Raw genomic sequence first — 18705 nt, 5'->3', positions numbered from 1 at the left:
TTATATCTTCATGTTTTTTCTTACCATACTGAAGTAGGTGTAACTCTAGTATACTGTTAACCGAGAGTAGTGGTATAAAACTTTTCTCATTCCTGTTCTTTGGAGGAAGACTTTTAATATTTCACCCTCAACTATTTTGTTTGCTGTAGGACTTTTCCTTTCTTTTTTTTCTTTTTTTTGTCTATTTTTTGATGGATCTTTTTATATGGATCTTTTTATAAGAGCAAATTTTCTTCTTTTTCTAGTCCACTAAGAGTATTTAGAAATGGGCATTAAAGTATATCAAAATTTTCTACATCTTTTGCGGTGATTATATATTTTTGCCCTTGAGTTTGTTAATGTGATGAATTATATTGCCTGATTTTTTCAAATGGTAACTAGCATATGCTTGGAATAAACCTCATTTGTTTATGATATTAGTATTCTTTTTATACATCACTGGATTTGATTTGCTAATATTTTGTTTAGGATTTTTACACCTGTATTCATGAGAATGAATGGCCTATTCTTTAAATTCCCTTTTCAGACTTCGATATCAAGGGAAATGTTCCCCATGTATTTGTTTGTTTGTTTTTTGCTAGAGGAGATTACATTTGATTGGTGTTATTTTTCTTTAAATGCTTGGAAGACTGGAGGGAATCATCTGGGCATAATGTTTTTTTTTGTAGGAAGCTTTTATATTAGTGTGAGTTTATTTAAAAGGTATTGGTCTATTCAGAGTTTTTATTTCTTCTAGTGTCAGTTCTGTTAAGGATTGATTTTTCAAGGGATGCATCATTTTGTCTGAATTTCAAACATTGATAATATAAAGCTGTTTGTAGCATCTTCATATGACTTTTTTAGTGTTTGTATGATCTCTAGTGATGTTCACTTTTTTTATTCCTGACATTGATAGTGTATGCCATCTCTTATAACTGCTTTTGGAAAAGATATTCAGTGGATCTTTTTTTTTTTTTTTTTTAAAGCTGCTCTCTCCTCCCCAATTACTCCCTCTTCTGGAGGTGTCCTGCTGCCACCAGCTTCTGAGCTTTCTGGACACTATCACTGAGGTTTCTCTGGGCTTCCCCACTGCTGTCTCAGGATTCAGTTTTCTTGAGTATGCTGTCATTTGCCACTGGGCCGTTTGCTGTATAGTTTCCAGAATTTCATTGTTGTTATTCTTATCCTTGTGTGTTTATGTCTGTAAAAGAAAACAGAACCAGAAAACGTTCTTTGTGGTAATATCAGAGGGTTTCAGGATGGCGTGAAAGGTGAAATGCAAGTGTGTCTGTGAGCTGTATGCTCTTGGAAGCTCCTCAGCTGCGCCCTCCTTTCTGCCAAGCTGATGGGTGCTGGCATGCGTGTGATGCTACACGAACAGGGTCTGTGCAGACCTACGTGTCCGGCCTTGCCGTTTAAGCTTGATGTCTGGCATAGACTTTGAATGTAGATAGCTTATCAGAGAGTGAAAACTATTCTTTTCTAATCACCGTTTTGGCCTTATTGAGGGTTATATGGAAGCAGTTAAGGAGTCTGTCAAGCTGGCATTCAGGAAAAGAGGTACGTTCTTAACCCCTGAACAGAGGGCTCTGAAGAAGAGACGTGCAGGGGGAATCTGCCGCTAGTCACTTATCCCCTATAATAGCTATTTTTCTACCTTCACCGTTGGGTGTATTTCATTTATTTTGCAGTGCAGCCACAATTTGGCTTTCACGTTATTAGTTTTATCACTTTTCAGATTAGACATTTCTTTTTCTGTCATTTAGAAAGATTAATGTAATCTGTGCCTCTGTTGGGTCGATGTTTCAGGCATTTGTTTTTTCTCTCCTCAAAGTTGCCAGTGTTCTCTTCTGTTATTTTTGTGTTTTTAGGACCACCATTGCCAGTCTCACAGGCTCCACAGAAAGACTGTTTTACTACGAATTTCAGCCAAAAAAATGATGTCTCGTGTGGACAGAAAGCATTGTACACTGTGTACTCAAGAGTTAAAGATGAAATGTTAACACTAAACATATACATATGATGTATATGATTCTTTTTCTTTACGCCACAATTTTATATTCTCTTAGACCCAACAAGGTACAGGAAATGAGCAATAAGTTTGGAATGAGAAAACATTGGTTGAGGGCCGGCCCGTAGCTCACTTGGGAGAGTGTGATGCTGATAACAACAAGGCCATGGTTGAAATTTTGATTCTTCTACATACTATTATTTGATTATGGGTAGTAATGATATAAAAACAATATCCTCAAAGCTAGATATTTTGTTATTATGTTCACTGTTGTATTTCTCTGTTGATTAGTTGATATTCAGATTGAAAGACCATTGTAGCTAATAAGAGGTGGTACATTATTGAATGTTTATAAAAGGTTCTTCTCATTTTATAATGCCAGTTTTTTTTTTTTTTCTTAGTTCATGTGTAGGAAATACCACTCACGAGGTATTTTTTCTTATTCTAAAATAACATTTAATACCTTTGTATTCTTCATTTGGTATCAACTGATTTAATGTTGAATCCTATTCATTGTTTTATTACTATTTATTAAAGTCCATCTTTAATAGGGGAAGGTGTTTATAGCACATATGCAACTTAAAAAATGGAAAGCAAATTTTGAAAGGATTTATATTCAGGAATTTAATATTAACTCTGATTTTTAAAAAATTTGTCATACAGTGAAATTTTCTAGATGGTTAGAGACCTTGAGACTGGCACATTCCCTGAAAACAAGTGATCCCAGTCTTTCTTATATGAGTTTAGACTCTTTATCCACAAACAGCTTTTCAGGGTGCTCCAAGAATGCAGATTCCTTGAGCATCTTTAAAATAAAGAGTGTCAAGACTGAGAAAGGGGGACACTGAATAGCCACCAGCAGGAGCGTTGAGGCCTGGCCCATTGTGTTGACGTACCTGGTGGCCACCATCAAGCACTAGGCTTCCCCCTGTTGCAAACCAGAGTGCAGGAACTAAGGCAGTGTGGGCTGCAGCCTGCAGCATCTCCGAATGCCTGTGCCTGGTCCCAGGCACTCACCACCTCAGGTAAACTGAGGCAGAATAACACGAACGACAGTATTTCTAGGTGATGTATTTCTCACTGTGCTTAATATCTGTGTAAGATGATCCCATAGAGCTATGAGGAAAAAATTCATATAACACCCATCTTAAACACGAGGCACGTGTGTGGCGATTATATCTTCAGACTCCATTTTGGTCCCTTTTTTGAAGAACTATTGGAGAAGAACGGAAGGAAATCGATTTTGAGGAAATTAAATCTTTTTCTGAAACAGAATGATGGTTTTTAAAACAAGCAAAAGTGGGTTAACTGGATGCTAATTAAGAGCTGTGCCTTGTTCTGCTCGCTGACGCAGTCTGTGCCTTTCTCTCTGCTGCCTGCAATTTTAAATATTTTAAAGAGCAGATGTGCCCTGCTCATGGGTTCGTGTCAGTGCTGGCGTGCCGTCTGCAGAGCGGGGGCCACGCGTCGTGCTCTGTTGACTTTGTCCTCTGTTGCTCAGCTTCAGACAGCAGAGTCCTGACATGTGCGGCCGTGTGGAGGATGCCGAAGGAATTGGAATCAAGCAGCCACGAGTCCCCGGACGATTCATCCAGCACTGCGCAGACCCTGGAGCTGCTCTGTCACCTTGACAACACAGCCCACGGCAACATGGCCTGGTAGGCGCTGCGTATTTTATACACCCAGAATGAGCCCAGAGCTTCGCACATCTTCCCTGCAGAAGCACTTTATGTGCTTTCAAACCACTCCTTTCTTTTAAAAGGATACTGTAAATCGATTTTTTTTTTTTACTCCTAGTTGTTTTCCAGATTAGTCACATTTACAGAAACCTACCATATATGTAGTGAAAGAGCCTGCATCTGGCTCTTTTTCCTCTCCTTCTGAAATCAGTGTTGCCCATAGTGACCTGACAGAATAATAAAGCAGTCAGGTGCTGGACAGCACTTGAGAGTTTTATATTGCTTTTCTGCTTTGTAAATACACTGTTATTAGGCACTCAATGCATACATTATTTGTCACTTCAGGTTGAAGACATATGATTTCTTCATCCTGTGGACTAAGTATGAACCCACGGTGTGCATGCCGTGCTGTAGCCCCAGCCCCCCATGTCCTCAACTTCATGTCATGTGGTATGTCGAGGGATGGAGAGATGTGACCACCATTCTCAAGGGTTCCCTGGCTGGTTATTGCACAGTGTGGTTGGACAGTTTGCTGTGTCCACGCACCCGCTGCTCCCGGGGACCCTCTGCACAGCAGTCAACAGCTGATATCTGGAGTCGCTGAGGCTTTGGTAAAATTAAGAAGCTATGTCTTCTAGAAGGGACTGTGGGGGCATAACGTTGTTATGGGTGTTGACAACAATAACAGTAATTATTGTTTTGCTTAATACAGTAACGTGTATGTCTGAGAGAAAGACTCATATCCTCTGTAGTCAATTCTGTCTTAGTCACCTCTACCAATTAAATACATTTAATCCAACAGATACTTATTAAGCACCTGCTGCACACCCCCTGCCAGGCACCAGGGATGCCACAGTGATGGGTCAAGGGATGTGTCCTCAAGGAATCATGCTCTCCAGGGGAGACCCAAGTGTAAACAACCAACCATGGCAGAGCAGGTGGTGACATGCACCGAAATCACTATGAATTGTATGCTGGGGCCCCCAGAGGAAGTGTGACTAATTTTCATTAGAGAAATTGAAGAGGTGTTCACTTAGGAGGTGACATTTGAGTGGGACCGAAGACTGATCCAGGTTTCTGTCGTTAGATTGGGCCTTGCAGTAGGGCAGGGCAGGGCTGCAGCTCAGGCACTGCTGGGGGCTCCGGAATGCCTTTTTTGTGTGTGTCAGTCTGTGCTGGATTTGTTTCTTAGCTGTTATGCTTCTGCCAGGTCAAAGGTTATTTCTCTTACAGAGGTTCGCGGTGTTAAAATCACGCCCAGTCTTGCAGAATAAGGGGGTGAAGATGAGGAGTCCCGAAGTCCCCAGGAATGGCCCATCTCCTCAACACTGCCCTAGTGCAGCGCCTCTGTGCAAGGCATGGAACACCACTGAGTTCACGTGTCAAACAATGACCACATCCCCAGCAAACAAACATTTGTGTGTGTGCGCACGCAGTGCATATGTTTGGGCATGTGCCTGTGTGCACATGCATGCTCGTGAAATTTATTGGCATTGGTACAATCCACCGACCTTACGTAGATCTCATATTTTACATGCACTTGTATATGAACATTTAGCTCTATGCTGTTTTATCACATGTGGGTTTGTATAGCCACCATCATAGTCGAGATACCAACAGCTGAACCCCAGGGATCCCTCATGCCGTCTGGTTATGGCCACAGTTGCCTCCCTTCCCCTGCCCTGTCCTTAACCCCTGGCAATCACTAGCCTGTACTCTATCCCTGTAATTTTGTCTTTTGAGAATCTTATGTAAGAGGAATTACACACTGTGTAACCTTTGACACCGACTTTTTTACTCAGCTTAATTTCCTGGAGGTTTGTCCGACTCGTTGCTTAATTCCCAAGCTGTTGCGTGGGTCAACCCTAGCTCATTCTTTCTCGTGCTGAGGAGCATTCCACAGCACAGTTGCACCGGGGTTGTATGACCACTCACCTGTTGAGGGCCACTGGGCTTTCCCCAGTGGGGGGCTGTTACGCATGCAGCCCGGGGAGCATCAGTGTACAGGCTTTGCGTGAACGCGAGGTGTCACTTCTGTTGGCTGGAGGCCCTGGAGCACAGGCACGGGGCATGCCATAAGCGTGTGTTTAGTGTTGTGGGGAGCGGCCTGCTCCTCTCCATAGGGGCTGCATGCTTGGTGTCCTCTCTGTGTCCTCGCCAACATTTGGTGCTGTTATACATGTTCTAAGTATCTTCAGTGGTGTCAAAGTTTTAGTGGTATCTAATTGTGACAGGGAATTTGATTGTTGGAAATTTAAGTCTGGTGAGTACAGTGGAGGAGAAGGATGCTGATTGGGGCTAAACATAGGGTGATTGGTGGTGGTTTTCATTTGTTTGCTTTCCTTTTGGGCTCATAAATTGGCACTGAGAACAGCTCTGGGAGATGAGCTCCCAGACATTCCTGAGCAGCACTGCTGGCCTTTGGGGGTGTCCATGAACACTGCAGAATCAGGCTGCCCTTGACTGTCTTCAGCTTCTTTTAATGAGAATGGCAGGGCGGAGGAAGGAGCTTGTAGAAGGACTGCGATCCAGTCTGCTCCACTAGAGCACTGAGGAGACTTGCTCTGGAGCTGGGCTGCCTCTGGAAGCGGCTGGAAACTGGCCTAGGAAGCACAGAGCCTGGCGTCCCATCCTCACCTGCTCTTATGTGATAGTAGGATCCCTGGAAAGTCACCTGTGTCTTAGGTCAAACCTTCATCTCTGAAACGGAGATGATGTCTCAGTTTCTGTGATGGTCATGTGGTGGTACCTCTATGTGGAAGTGCAGTGCTCACGAAAAATATGAAATAAGGCATGCATCAGACCCCATCTGGCCCTGATTTTCCACAGTTCCATACTGTGGTGGCAGAGGGCCCTGGGTTGAGCTTGGAGGAGTCTGCTGTGTTGCCAGCAGCACTTAGATGCTTGTGTCTGATTAAAGAGCCGTGTGGTTTCTTGGCTCAGCATCACCTCTTCTGAGAGGTCTTTCTTAACTGTTCTTTCTAAAATAATTATGCCCCACCTCCACCCTGGTACTTTCTGTCATTTTGCCCAGTTTTATTTCTCTTCATAGCATCTATCACCCCTCGGCGCTCCCTGTCTCTGCTCACACTTATGTGTGATTTTCCCTGTGGACTCTGACTTTGCCAGGTCCAAGGCTGTGTCCTCAGTACCAAGGACAGCGCCTAACACCAAATAAGCACCCCATGCATTTGAGTGAGAAAATGAATCAATTGTAGCAGCAGTGACATCGAGGCATTCTCCAGGCCTGACCCCTCCGGGGCCTTTGTCTGCACCCCCTCATTTATTCCCACAGTGACCTGCAAAGCACAGACCCTCCTTGTCTGCCATCCACAGAGATGAAGGAGAGTGTGCCCGAGGTCATTCACTCCTGACCAGAGTGTTTGGGAATCACAGCCAGATAGCCTGCCCCGCACTCCAGACACACCACAGAACTTCCTGCTCTGCACTCGGCATGCCAGTCTGCATGGAGGAGATGGCAGACATGGAGGGCACGGTCCTGAGTCTAGCTCACATTTGTAGCTGGCCATTTGTAGCACCTAATGTTGGGAAGTCATTTCTGTTTGGAAGTGGGGGTGATTGCAGAGATCCTGGTATTCTTTCCAGTTCTGAATTTGTTAGATGCAGTGGTCTCTCTGACACTGAGTGTCACATACCTTTGTGTTTAATGAATCAAAAATAAATTACAGGCTCTCTTTATACCCGCCCTTTAGTATCAAAGTGGATGACACACCGGCTACTCTGGCCGAGGGAGCCTGTCTCAGAAGTAGGAGCTTCCGTAAGACCGGTCACAGCATGTTCCAGCCAAAAAGGACTTTAGGAATCATTCAGCTGAATTCCTTCCATGGATGAAGTCAGTTCAGCACACAGCTGCGTTACGTGGGTGGAACTGGACCAAACCCCTGGGTATGCTTTTACCAAAGTGCACCCATCTAGGGTGATGTTTTCACCGTTTTCAGTGTATTCAACACCGTCATACTTTAGGTTATATGTGTTAACTGCCTTAAATTATTTCTGGATGTAGGTTAATAGCAGAATTAATAAATTTCTACCTTATTAAAAAAACCAAGGCTAAAAGAAGTTAACCCCAGTGTCACACTTGTAATTGATATCAGTTTCCTTTTCTTGAGTAGGTAAGGAAGGTCTTTTAAAAACTCTACCCTTTTGTGCTGTATGTGGCTGTTCTGTAAAGAAGTAGGTTTCTCCTTGAGTCAGTGATTAAACTGATAGCTCAATGCCTTTCATCAATATATAGAGTGTACACGTTGGTAGTGACTGTAGGGCTGCCAAGTTCTCTGATGGTTCCTGGCACTTTGCACCTGCCCAGCTAGTGCTTACACCAGCGACTTCTGGAGCCCTGATAAAGGGGTGTGTTTCTGGCACTCTGCAGGTAAGAGCAGGAAGGAGGTAATTACTTCCTGAGAGCACTGTTCTCTGGTGTCGGCTCACTGTGGAGCTATGCTGTTGAGTCTCCACAATGCATCATCATCACCGTTGGCTTGATGGCTGATTAGCCACAACAGGGTAATTTTATGGTTCTCCATCTCCTTTTGATGATAAAGAGGCTCTCCAACTGTTCAAGAGTTATGCACCTTAGCTGTAGATTGATGCTCCCTGCTGGCTAGTGGAGGCAATGTCAAAATAATAGAAACTTCGGCATATTCTTGTTGTGTTCCATTTCCCAAATGGTGTGTCAAGAGTAGTTGTACAGATCACCTTGTTTTTCGGTTGATGAAAATCTCCTTTAAAGGAGAAGTTACTAAAATCAGTAATAAGCAGCTTGTAACGGCAGCCATCCACCGCTTCCTCCCAGCTCACACCACCATGACCCAGGCTATGGAGGGGCCCGTGGGGCTGGTGCCGAGTCACGCCACGCTCAGCATGCTGGGCCGTCCCCTAGTGGCATGCCGAGTGCATCTGGCTGGCTGACCTTGCTTCCTGAGCCAGGTTCTGTGGGTAAATACCCCTTCAGTGTGGACGGAGGTAAATATCACACTGAAATGCCAGACAGGCTGAGAGTGTTTAGGAATACCTGGGGAAGCTAGGGGTGCACGTTAGATCATTATTCAAAGAAAGAAAACGGCGTGAACAGTGGTGTTGAGATTGAAGAGGGAAGAAAAGAGAAGCACTGTGTGTGGGTCCCCCAGATGCTTGAGGTTTTCATCCAGAAAAAAAGGATTTGGCCTCTGCTCTCTTCAGTTTTCTTCTTTCTAGTGCAGTATGGCAGAAGAGTGGAAGTTGGCTTAGGTTAAATTTTACAAAGAGTAAACTGATAGTTATCTTTAACATCTTGCAAAAGTTGTCTTTGAGGGTAAGAAAATGTGTTTGAAATTTTCACAGATCCTATGATGTGATTCTACTGTTAATGGCAATGGAAGATTGTTGATAATTATGGTAGTATCATCATTAAATACTTACCAGATTCTTATAAGGTGTGTGGTTTTACCCACTCTAGATGTGCTTAGGTGTAAGATTTTTAAAGCCGATGCCCACAAGTTACTTCCCGGCTTACTGGTTCATCACAAAAGTTGCCCATTAGCTTTCAAAAGAAGCGCAGAATGATGCCTACCACTCCTTATTTTGTGTAGAAAAATACAATATTAGGGTATTATAGGACAATATTAGAATGTCGTTGTCTTTCGGGTTCGTTTAAGTTCTCTATTGTAAAATGGGGAGTGGTTGTCAGTCTCCCTAGCCCCATATAAATATTATGAAAATTAAGTACAACAGTTGATATGAACAACATGGGTTTGAACTGCACAAGTCCATTTATATGCAGATTTTTTTCAATAAATACTGTAACAATATTGTAAATGTATTTTCTCTTATTTTCTTAATAACATTTTCTTTTCTCTAGCTTACTTTATTGTAAGAATACAGTATATAACACATATAACATACAACATTTGTGTTAGCTGTTTGTTATTGGTAAGGGTCTGATCAACATTTTAAGCTATTAGTAGTTCAGTTTTGGGGGGAGTCAGATGTTACATGCTGATTTTCGACTGTGCCCTTACCCCCTGGGTTGTTCAAGGGTCAACTGTATTAGAAAGGGGATACGGTGAGAAAATACTCAGTAAAATGCAATGTACAGAGACATAGCTTACTCTGCGAAGATTCTAAATACAGAAATATGAACAGTGCAGAAAGCACGGATAATTTTTGTATTACAGAGAAATTTGTATCTTTTCTAAGATTTTAGTTTGAATATCCATCAAATAATATAGCTCAAAAGTGCATTTCAGGGGATCCTTTTATGAACCAAGTGGGTGTTTCCCAGACGTGTTAAGCATACCCGAGTGGCCAGTGAACTGGTTTAGAAGATGTCCTAGTCCATCCGGGCTGCTATAACAAAATACCATAAACTGGGTAGTTTTTAAACAACAGAGATTCATTTCTCTCAGTTCTGGAGGCTGGGAAGTCTAAGATCAAGGTACTGGCAGGTTCAGTGTCTGGTGAGGTCCCTCCTTCTGGTTCACAGCTGATACCTTCTTGCTGTGTTCTCACTTGGTAGAAAGGAAGAATGAGCTCCCTTGGGCTTCTCTTATAAGGGCCCTGACTTAGTCTGTTTTCTGCTGCTCTCACAGAATACCACAGACTGGGTGATTTATAAGGAACAGAAGTTTATTTGGCTCTTGGTTCTGGAAGCCGGGAAGTCCAAGAGTGAGACTGCTGCATCTGGTGAGGGTCGTCCTGTGATGGAAGGCATCATGTGGTGGGTGGGAGACAGGACACTAGGCTGAACCCATCCTTTTTATCAGGAACCCACAGCCATGATAACTAACCTGCTTCCAGGATAACAGCACTAGCCCATTCACGATGGCAGAGCCCTCGTGGACAAGTCACCTCTTAAAGGCCCCTGCCTCTTAGTACTGTTAAATGGTAATTAAGTTTCCAGCACATGAGCTTTTGGGAGACACATTCAAACTAAAGCAGGCACTGATCCCATCACCTCCCGAAGGCCCCACCTCCAGATACCCTCACAGGAGGGTTAGGATTTCAGCATAGGGGTTTTAGGGAGACAAAAACATTAAGACCATAGCAGAAGAAAAAAATACTTTTAAAAGTTTTATTTGTGATTATTTTAACTTGAGGTTTAAATAATTTAAAAATCTTAAACCTGAAGGTACATTCACCCTGCATGTAAGAATTTTTAAGTGTAGTGGACTTTTCTTCTGCTGTTTAAAAAACTCGGGGGATGAAGGAAGAGAAAAAAAGGAGAAAAGACGAACTACTATTCAGATTTTAGATAGAATGTTTTATTTCAAAATATATTGTAATTTAAAAGCTACCTTTGAACTTGCCAAGGAGACCAGCAAGAATGTTTGGATTTGTTAAACTTGCCGCTCAGAGCAGATGAACGTCATGGGGACCCGCTGTCCTCTAGCCAAGTCTCAGCAGAAATCCTGCGATGAGAGAACGTGCCACCGTGGGCTTGGGTTGCAGCAGCCTTGGAGAGGAGGCACTTTGTGGGCCCTGAACACTAAAATGACATTCTGAGCCCTGTCATCCTCCAGCTTTGTGTGGGACAGAAGTTCAGGACCTTGGGCCTCCAGCGTGAGCCTTGCTCTGTCAGTCCTCACCTCCGTTGACCCTGAGGAGAAGCAGGCTAGACCCTGGAATGGTTTCCACCACACAGCAGGATTTTGAGGATGGAGGTATAGGTGGTTAGTACCATTGTTTTTCTGTTCACGTACTCAACAAATGGACCTATTTTGTTTTTGAATTCTTGGGGTTAGAGCCTATTTCTGTTGAGTCATGCATATGTACTGTGCAGCATTTACTGAGGCTGTTAACTATTAATGCCTCTACAGAAAAGAAAAATATCTGAAAAAAATTCTTTCCCCTCCCATATAGCCTGCATGTGCCCTTTGCTTCTGACTTAAACTGGAGTTATTTGGTTGATGGAGCTGTAAGTTTGCTCCAGTGAGATATGTTAGAGTAAACAGAGACTTTTTTTTTTTTTTTTTTTTAACCTGTAAGGGGATCGCAATCCTTGGCTTGGTGTCGTCCGCACCACGCTCAGCCAGTGAGTGCACTGGTCATCTCTATATAGGATCCGAACCCGCAGCCTCAGCACTAACAGCACCTCACTCACTCGAGTGAGCCACGGGGCCGGCCCAAACAGAGACTTTTAATAACTGAGCCACTCAATGTCAAAAGTTATACACTCGTCTATCAGGAAGGGTTACCAGGCAGTGTATAAACATGATCTTGTCACTGGGAATGTTCCATATGTCACAACATAAAGAACTTGTATATCTACAGATTTGATCAAAGTGTGCTTGTTGACTTCAGGGTGTGACTGTGAAGTTCCTTTTTTCAGTCCTTTCAGCACCCATGAAAAGCTGTTATATGCTCTAATGTGAATTTTTGAACAGGAAGAAATCAACCACATTGCCAAATCCATATGTTGTAGGAGATTTGTAAGCCGGGGGAATAATTTATTACATTTTTTTAAGTGTTTTTCAAAATTTGGTATAATCTCCATTGTGTAGACATATTTCTTAAGACTTTTACTTCTTCAGTAAAACAATAAATGTGAAGAGTTTTGGAATGCATCGGAACAAACGGCCTTAAACGAGCATTGCTTGCGTCGCCCAAAACCTGCTGCCCAGCCGCTGCCGCCTCAGTGTGCTGTGGAGTGGTGGCCCCATTTCCAGGAGTCGTGCCCCCTGTTCCACTTCCATTGTAAGCAGCTGTGGGGGATCCGTAAGCATGACGTGAATGTAAGTTAATTTTATATTGGGCTTGTTCTGAGAATTTCTTGGTGTCCCTTGAGATGTCCTCACCCCAGGTGCTAAAATCCAGAAGGGTGAGTCACTCATTTTGGAATCACTTCTTTGAAGAAGAGAAGTATGTGTTTTGTTTGACTTGCCAAATTAGAACCATCATTCCTGCTATTATGGCCCTCGTTAACTGCCTCAAAGAAGTTTAGATTTTATTTGCTTGTTTTTTTAATTTGGGTTTATTTACAGAAGCAGCTCTTTTCTTGTGTTTTTCTCTTAGTGATTATGGGGGGGTGCACCTCACTTACCTTAGGTACTTGCTACATTGTTCTTGACTTGTTAGCATCACTTTATGTCCTCTCAAATTCACTGGTAGAATGTGATAAAGCAGAAAAGTGGGTTATTTTTATGAACAAAGAAATAAACTTCTTAGTTTGGAGTAGCAAGTACGGCAGAAATTCTCGTGTTTATGGCACTAGTTTCATGGTGATGATCCATGATAAAGTAGAATTCCTATTTTTATTGCTCTTTGCATACTCCAGTTATTCCGAGGGATGTTGCAAACAGTAATGATTATAGGGATTGCTACCTATAAAATAACAATGGTTATTTTCAGATGCATCGCTCATGGATAAATAATGAAATAGGCGATAAAGGAGCTGTCCCTACAGTGATTTTACTATGCAGTTAGGCCCCTACGGAACATCCAGTGTCTCTTTTGCATTACAGCTCTGCAAAAGCACCTTACACGTGCTTGTCTTTAGGAAGGATCTTGCTTGCTCAGTGTTCCAGCTTTACAGTGCACTGGAGAAGATCGAAGAGACCTTCTTTATCTGTTTGTTGAACTGCCTTAGGCAAATATATATATATATTCTTAGAGATTTTAATTAGCAAACTGTCCAAACTCACCTCTAATAAATGAGGGTGGGAGACAGCCTGACGTGGGCCTGTGCCAGAGGCTCCACCATGCTGGGCTCTTTCTGTCGTCTGTGCAGATTGTCTCACGTGCTCCTTGCAGGGCATGCGGGTGTGTGGGCAGCAGCGAGAAGCTGGTGTCCACTCCTTGGAAGTGGCGTATCTTAGGTGTTGCCTCTCCTTCTAGAACATCTACAAACTCTCTCCTTCGATGCTCCACCAAGTCTTCAAACCTAGTTTAATCCCAGAAGGAACAGTCGATGAGCTTTCTCACCCGTCATAGGCTGGTTGGCTGCTTTCTCCTTAATGTAGTCTTTTAAAAGGCAAGTTAGCAAACTGCTAGTGGCGTCATCCATGTAAGTTACCTGGAATACCTGTTTTCCTTCCCTTTTTGCTCTTGGGGTTTCAGGGCCATCCAAGTAAGTGTGACAAGGTGAACTATTGCAACAGGCAAAAGACAACTTGCTTTCCTCCTTGAACTAACAAGTCAGAGACTACGGGTGTGAATGCTCTTGGACATCAATGGCAAGTGTTCAGAGGCATCCCTTATTTGTACCCTGTTGTTATTAAGAGATAACATTCCACATTGGACAGTTCCTCTGCGCAGTAGGAAATTCTTCAATTCAGGAGCTTTTGTGGTTTTTCACAGGGAGGCTGCTGGCTGTGGAGTGAGACATATCTTCGCTGTTAAAGGTGTTTGTGAGTTAGGGGACGTCCAGCACCCCAGACCCTTACCTGCCAGCAGTCCTGCTCTCCTAGTTGTTGTGAAAACCAAAAAATGTCTCCCTGTTCCTGAATTTTCCAAATATCCCTGGGGCACGGCACCATGCCCAATTTAGGAAGCACAGATCAAATTGCATCTGATCATTGCTGAGGCTCGCTAAAGACCTGCTGTTGCAGGTCCTGTTCTAAACATTGACTTGCTGATCATCACAGACCTGTAATGTTGGTTTGGTGCTCTTGTCCCTACTGGACAGGCGAGGAAGCACACACAGCACCAAGATTAAGGCACTGACAGCTGGGATCCATACTCGGGCAGGCAGGCTGCAGACTCTCAATGTCTCAGGTGTGTTCTGTTTGTGCTGTGTGTGTGGGTGTTTAGTTTTCTGAAATCCCTTAATATTGAAAAGATGGGTATTGCTTCTTTCGATTAATGATTTGTCATTTCGTTTTCCTGGGTGGTTCTTTGTCACCCTCCCCTTCCCCTTGGTGGACAGGCTGCGGGGTTGCCTAGTCAAATCACTTCTCGGACACTCCTGTGGGTGTCCGTGTAAAGGACTGACAGCTGCCGGAGACACCCGGAGAACACAACGACCACCTGACTTTGTTTCTCTCAAGTGTGTGAACACAGAGAAAGTCAGCATCGCAAGCTGCTGCTATATCTTAAGGTATCAGATAGTGTTCCTGTAGTCATCTTGCCTAATAGTGACATTGAAGCTAACAGGCTTTTTGGAAATTATGAACTTTCACAGCTTGTTAAGATCTGAGGTAGCAGTAGGCCCTTGGCTGAACTCAGCTCTGCCATTACAGCCACTCAATTAGGGGCAGCTCACGCAACTTCCTGTGTCTGTCTGCTCATCTGGAAAGTGAGGGAGGGAGCAGGGCTTTCCTCCTAGGCTCGTGGTACAGTGTGAAAAGGAAAATGCCATCATGGGCCTAACACCGGGCCTGCACCGAGCAGACCCTGGGGCGTGCTGCCTCCGAGCGCGCCTGCCCCTCTGATGTGCAGAAATGTCCGGGGCCTGGCTTGGCCTTGCACGATCCCGTCCCTTTTTCCCTCGGTCCTGGAGTATCCTGTGCCTGGAACCACGGTCGCCTTTCTCAAATGCTTCTTTCAGCCTGTTCCTGGGCATTGTTAGGAGACCCCTGGTTCCTGTTGTATTTAGTTGTCCCCAAGGCTAAGCTCTCAAGCCCTCCTAAGTCTCAGCCTTTGCTACATCCCTGGGCGGGGTGACAAGGGACAGGGCACGAGGACTAAGGTTTGGTTCTGACTTTCTAGAGATGCCACCTTGGTCAGGTCCTTTAAAAACCTCCCGGAGCCCGGTTTCCCATTTGTAATTATCATTTTTCTGCCTACCTCATGGTTCCCCCTCCCATCTTTGGTGGATGTAATGGCATTTCATAGACTTTAAGGTGTGACACATGCACAGGTGGCATCGTCATGGCCTTGCCACCTTGCAAGTTCTTTTCAGTCCTGTGCTTGTGAACCCATGTGTCTGGCCCTCCTGCCAGCACACCACTGACTCGGACTGCATCCGAGTAGCAGGCTGTCTCTTTTGTACAGGAGCATGCTACCAGTGGGCACATTTACTACCAGTGGGGCACACCCTGGGAGTGCCAGAGTATTTGCTTCTTTCTGCAGGGAGACTCACTGTGGTCCTCAGACACAGAGCCAAGCACCACATTTAGTAGTTATTTTTTGGTTCCCCTATGTAGAATTAAGGTGACCCCAGACATGTCCTGTGTGTACAGAACAGTGGCCAAAGCTGGACCAAGAGTGAGTGTGCATCACAGTTGAGTCAGCCCCGTGGCAGTGTGACCTGGGAAAGGTCAGTCTGTGGCTTAAATTGCTTCATTTCTAGATCTGAGTGGTAACTCATGTGGAAGTGCTTTTAGAACTTCAGTTGGGAGAGTCCCAGGGATGATAGAGTTGCTGTCGCCCTGATTGCTGCTGCTCATTTGGCAAAATACACTTTCCTCTACTCGGGTTCTGACCTGAGGTTCTCACTGGGAGGAGCATCTGCGTTAGAACTTCAGCTTTGAGAGAGAGCTTAGGGTGCAGCAGCTGGAGAATGACTGTGGAAAGGCATTTCTTTTTCCTCATGGGCATCTGGACCAAGTGCCGGCACACGTCAGCGTCTACTGGGAATTCTGATTAACAACAAGAGTTAAGTTTTGCCATAACATGGAGTAGAAGTAAGTCCATTTTGAGCCTTATTCAAGAGCTTTTGTTTCAGGGGCACCAAAAGTTTTCTATTTAAAAATAGCCGTTTTCTACTGCTTTAAAAATTAGGCAGTTCCATGGCATGGACCTGAGGAACCTGTCCCACCACGCCACTTGCCATCACCTCAGGAAGCCATGGAGAGACTTTGTTGTTGGTGTGTGTGCAATGTGTGCACGCGTGCTTCTAAAGGATACTAGTAGGGACACAGCAGCCAGCTGCTGACGTGCAGATGATGACAGCTCCTTACCTTCTGACTAGGTACAGCCAAAGTCATGAAGGGCCAACAACGGAAGTAATGCAACCTGTGAGTCTGTATTTGAGCCACCTTTTGAAGTCATTTGTAATGCTTGGTTTGTTTATAAATCTTTGAAGAGAAGTGAGTTAGTAACAGGTAAGTGGTCATAGAAAATTTTCATTCTTTTTTCTTTTTTCATTTACATTTTCCAGGGGAATTTTTGATTTGCAAGTTTGCATGTCAGCCTTAAGGTATTGTAAGATGCTAATGGGAAACATATATGTACTTCAATTGCATAAGAATTACTTTGCTGAGATTCTAACTCACGTTCTAGGAAGGAGAAGGCTATCTTCATGAGGATTCGAGTTCCTATCCTGGGAAGGAAAACCCTGATGAAAAGATTAAGGACTTGGCTACAGGCCTAGCACCAGCTGCTTAGCTAAAATTGGAGATGCAGACTCTCCTCTGGAGGACGTGGCCTTATGGCTCTTTTCTCTGAGAGCCCAGGACTTCCACACCCAAGAAAGCAGGTCTCTTGTACGAGGTAGGAGAGTCTTCAAGCTCCAGGGGCAGAGCTTGGGGAGAGGCTGCGGAGCCACAGGGAGCAGCCCTTGGTTCTGTGAACGCTGCTGGTTCTGACACACCAAATGTTTGCTCACCTTGCCCAGTGTATGCCAGTGTGCTGTGGGATGTGTAGGGGCCGCAAAGATGAGTGCGTGATGGGTTTTCTCTTTTCTCTCCTTTTGTTCGAATGTTGGTTGTCCTGTCCCTGGATCATATCAGTTTATTTAACATTATTGTAGAGTAGTTTTATGAGTCTGTGTTCCAGTTAAGTAGGTGTGGTTGAGTTCTCAAGGAAAAGTTAGTGACTTTTCTGTGTCTGTAGTTCTCCACCCATCCAGGATTCAGCTCAGTAGAGATTTTACCTTGCTGGAACATTGATGGAGAACTGGTCAATACAAGTCATCAAACTTGCCTTTGAAGGCCCCTTAGCTTGACTTTCAAAACAGATGTCATTAATAAACAAGCAATTCACAGAAGAATTAGAAGCAACCAATACACATTTGACAGGATGTACAAACTCCCTGGTTGTCAAGGCAATGCAAATTAAAGCAACAAAGATAAGCCTTTTGAGGTGGGATGGGGGTTCTTACCAGTATGACCAAGATCACAGTTATGGCTGAAAGCTAGCATCAATGAGAATGTGAGGAAATATGCACGTTTTTGGAAGACAATTTTGGAAACGTGTCTCTCTTTTCAGCCAGCAATTTCAGTTCCAAGGACTTTTCCTAAAGTGTGCTAGAAGTGTACTCCAGGGTGCTCACTGCTTGATCGCGTGAGTCAGTTGCATGGAAAACTGGAAACAACTGAAATGTCACGCACTGGGGAACTGGATTAAAAAATGATGGAAATCCATACAGTAGAATTCTGTGAGCCTTTGGAAAGAATTCTATCTATTTGACATGGAAAGTTACCCAAGATACATGTTAAGTAAAAACTAGTTGCAGAATCATGTTAATAGTCTGATCACATTTCTGTAAGTTATAATTATGTTATACATATCAGTATATGCATAGAAAAGACCTGGAAAGTTATATGCCACTTACTAACAAAAGTTACCTGCAGTGGGTGGAAACGTGATAGACTAGCTTTTCCAAAGTTTAAAAAATTTTAATGGGTGTGTTTGACTTTACATTTACAATATAAAATAGTACAGCGTAAAAATGAGATTTCAATAAGGCGAGAGGCTTTTTGTGTCTTACTCAGAAAAGTGCTCCATTTAGTGTGCACTTAGAGCTATTTAGTATTCTGTTAACAAAACTCATTAGACCTGAGTGTAGATGCATTTCAAACTCACTGAAAAAGGAAAGAAGCAAGTGTTGACAGGACACACACAGGAGCAGGAAGGGCAGTAGACAACCTTCAGCAATGTCACAGACTAAATTGTCGTGAAGGCAAACCCCAATAACAGAAAAGAAAAGGCCAGGCACTTCAGGGCATTTGACTTGGGAGAAACAGTTTTATCTCTGAGAGGATCATGAATACACACTGTCCTGGAACAGGAACAGCTTGTGGAAATGGGTCCTGAAGATGAGTCTGTGTTCAGTAGGCTCCTGAGAAAGGCAAAGAGCATGTGATGCAGTTCAAAGAAAATTCCAGCCAAAATTCTTAAAATATCTAAAAAAGACCAACATTAAAATGGAAATCAGAA

General features: G+C 43.7%; 1 protein-coding gene across 2 annotated transcripts in view; it reads left to right on the top strand.

Moving 5' to 3' along the window:
- Positions 1 to 18705, top strand: part of EIPR1 (EARP complex and GARP complex interacting protein 1) — a 134017-nt gene that overhangs the window by 83702 nt on the left and 31610 nt on the right. For both annotated transcript variants that reach the window (XM_063078414.1, XM_063078413.1), the window contains one exon: positions 3492 to 3648. In XM_063078414.1, the coding sequence (XP_062934484.1) occupies positions 3492 to 3648 (157 nt within the window). The remainder of the gene's footprint in view (positions 1 to 3491; positions 3649 to 18705) is intronic.

This window comes from Cynocephalus volans, chromosome 14 (genome assembly GCF_027409185.1).
Source record: "Cynocephalus volans isolate mCynVol1 chromosome 14, mCynVol1.pri, whole genome shotgun sequence".
In the NCBI taxonomy this organism is placed as follows: Eukaryota; Metazoa; Chordata; class Mammalia; order Dermoptera; family Cynocephalidae; genus Cynocephalus; species Cynocephalus volans.
This window is presented reverse-complemented; position numbering and strand designations above follow the sequence as displayed.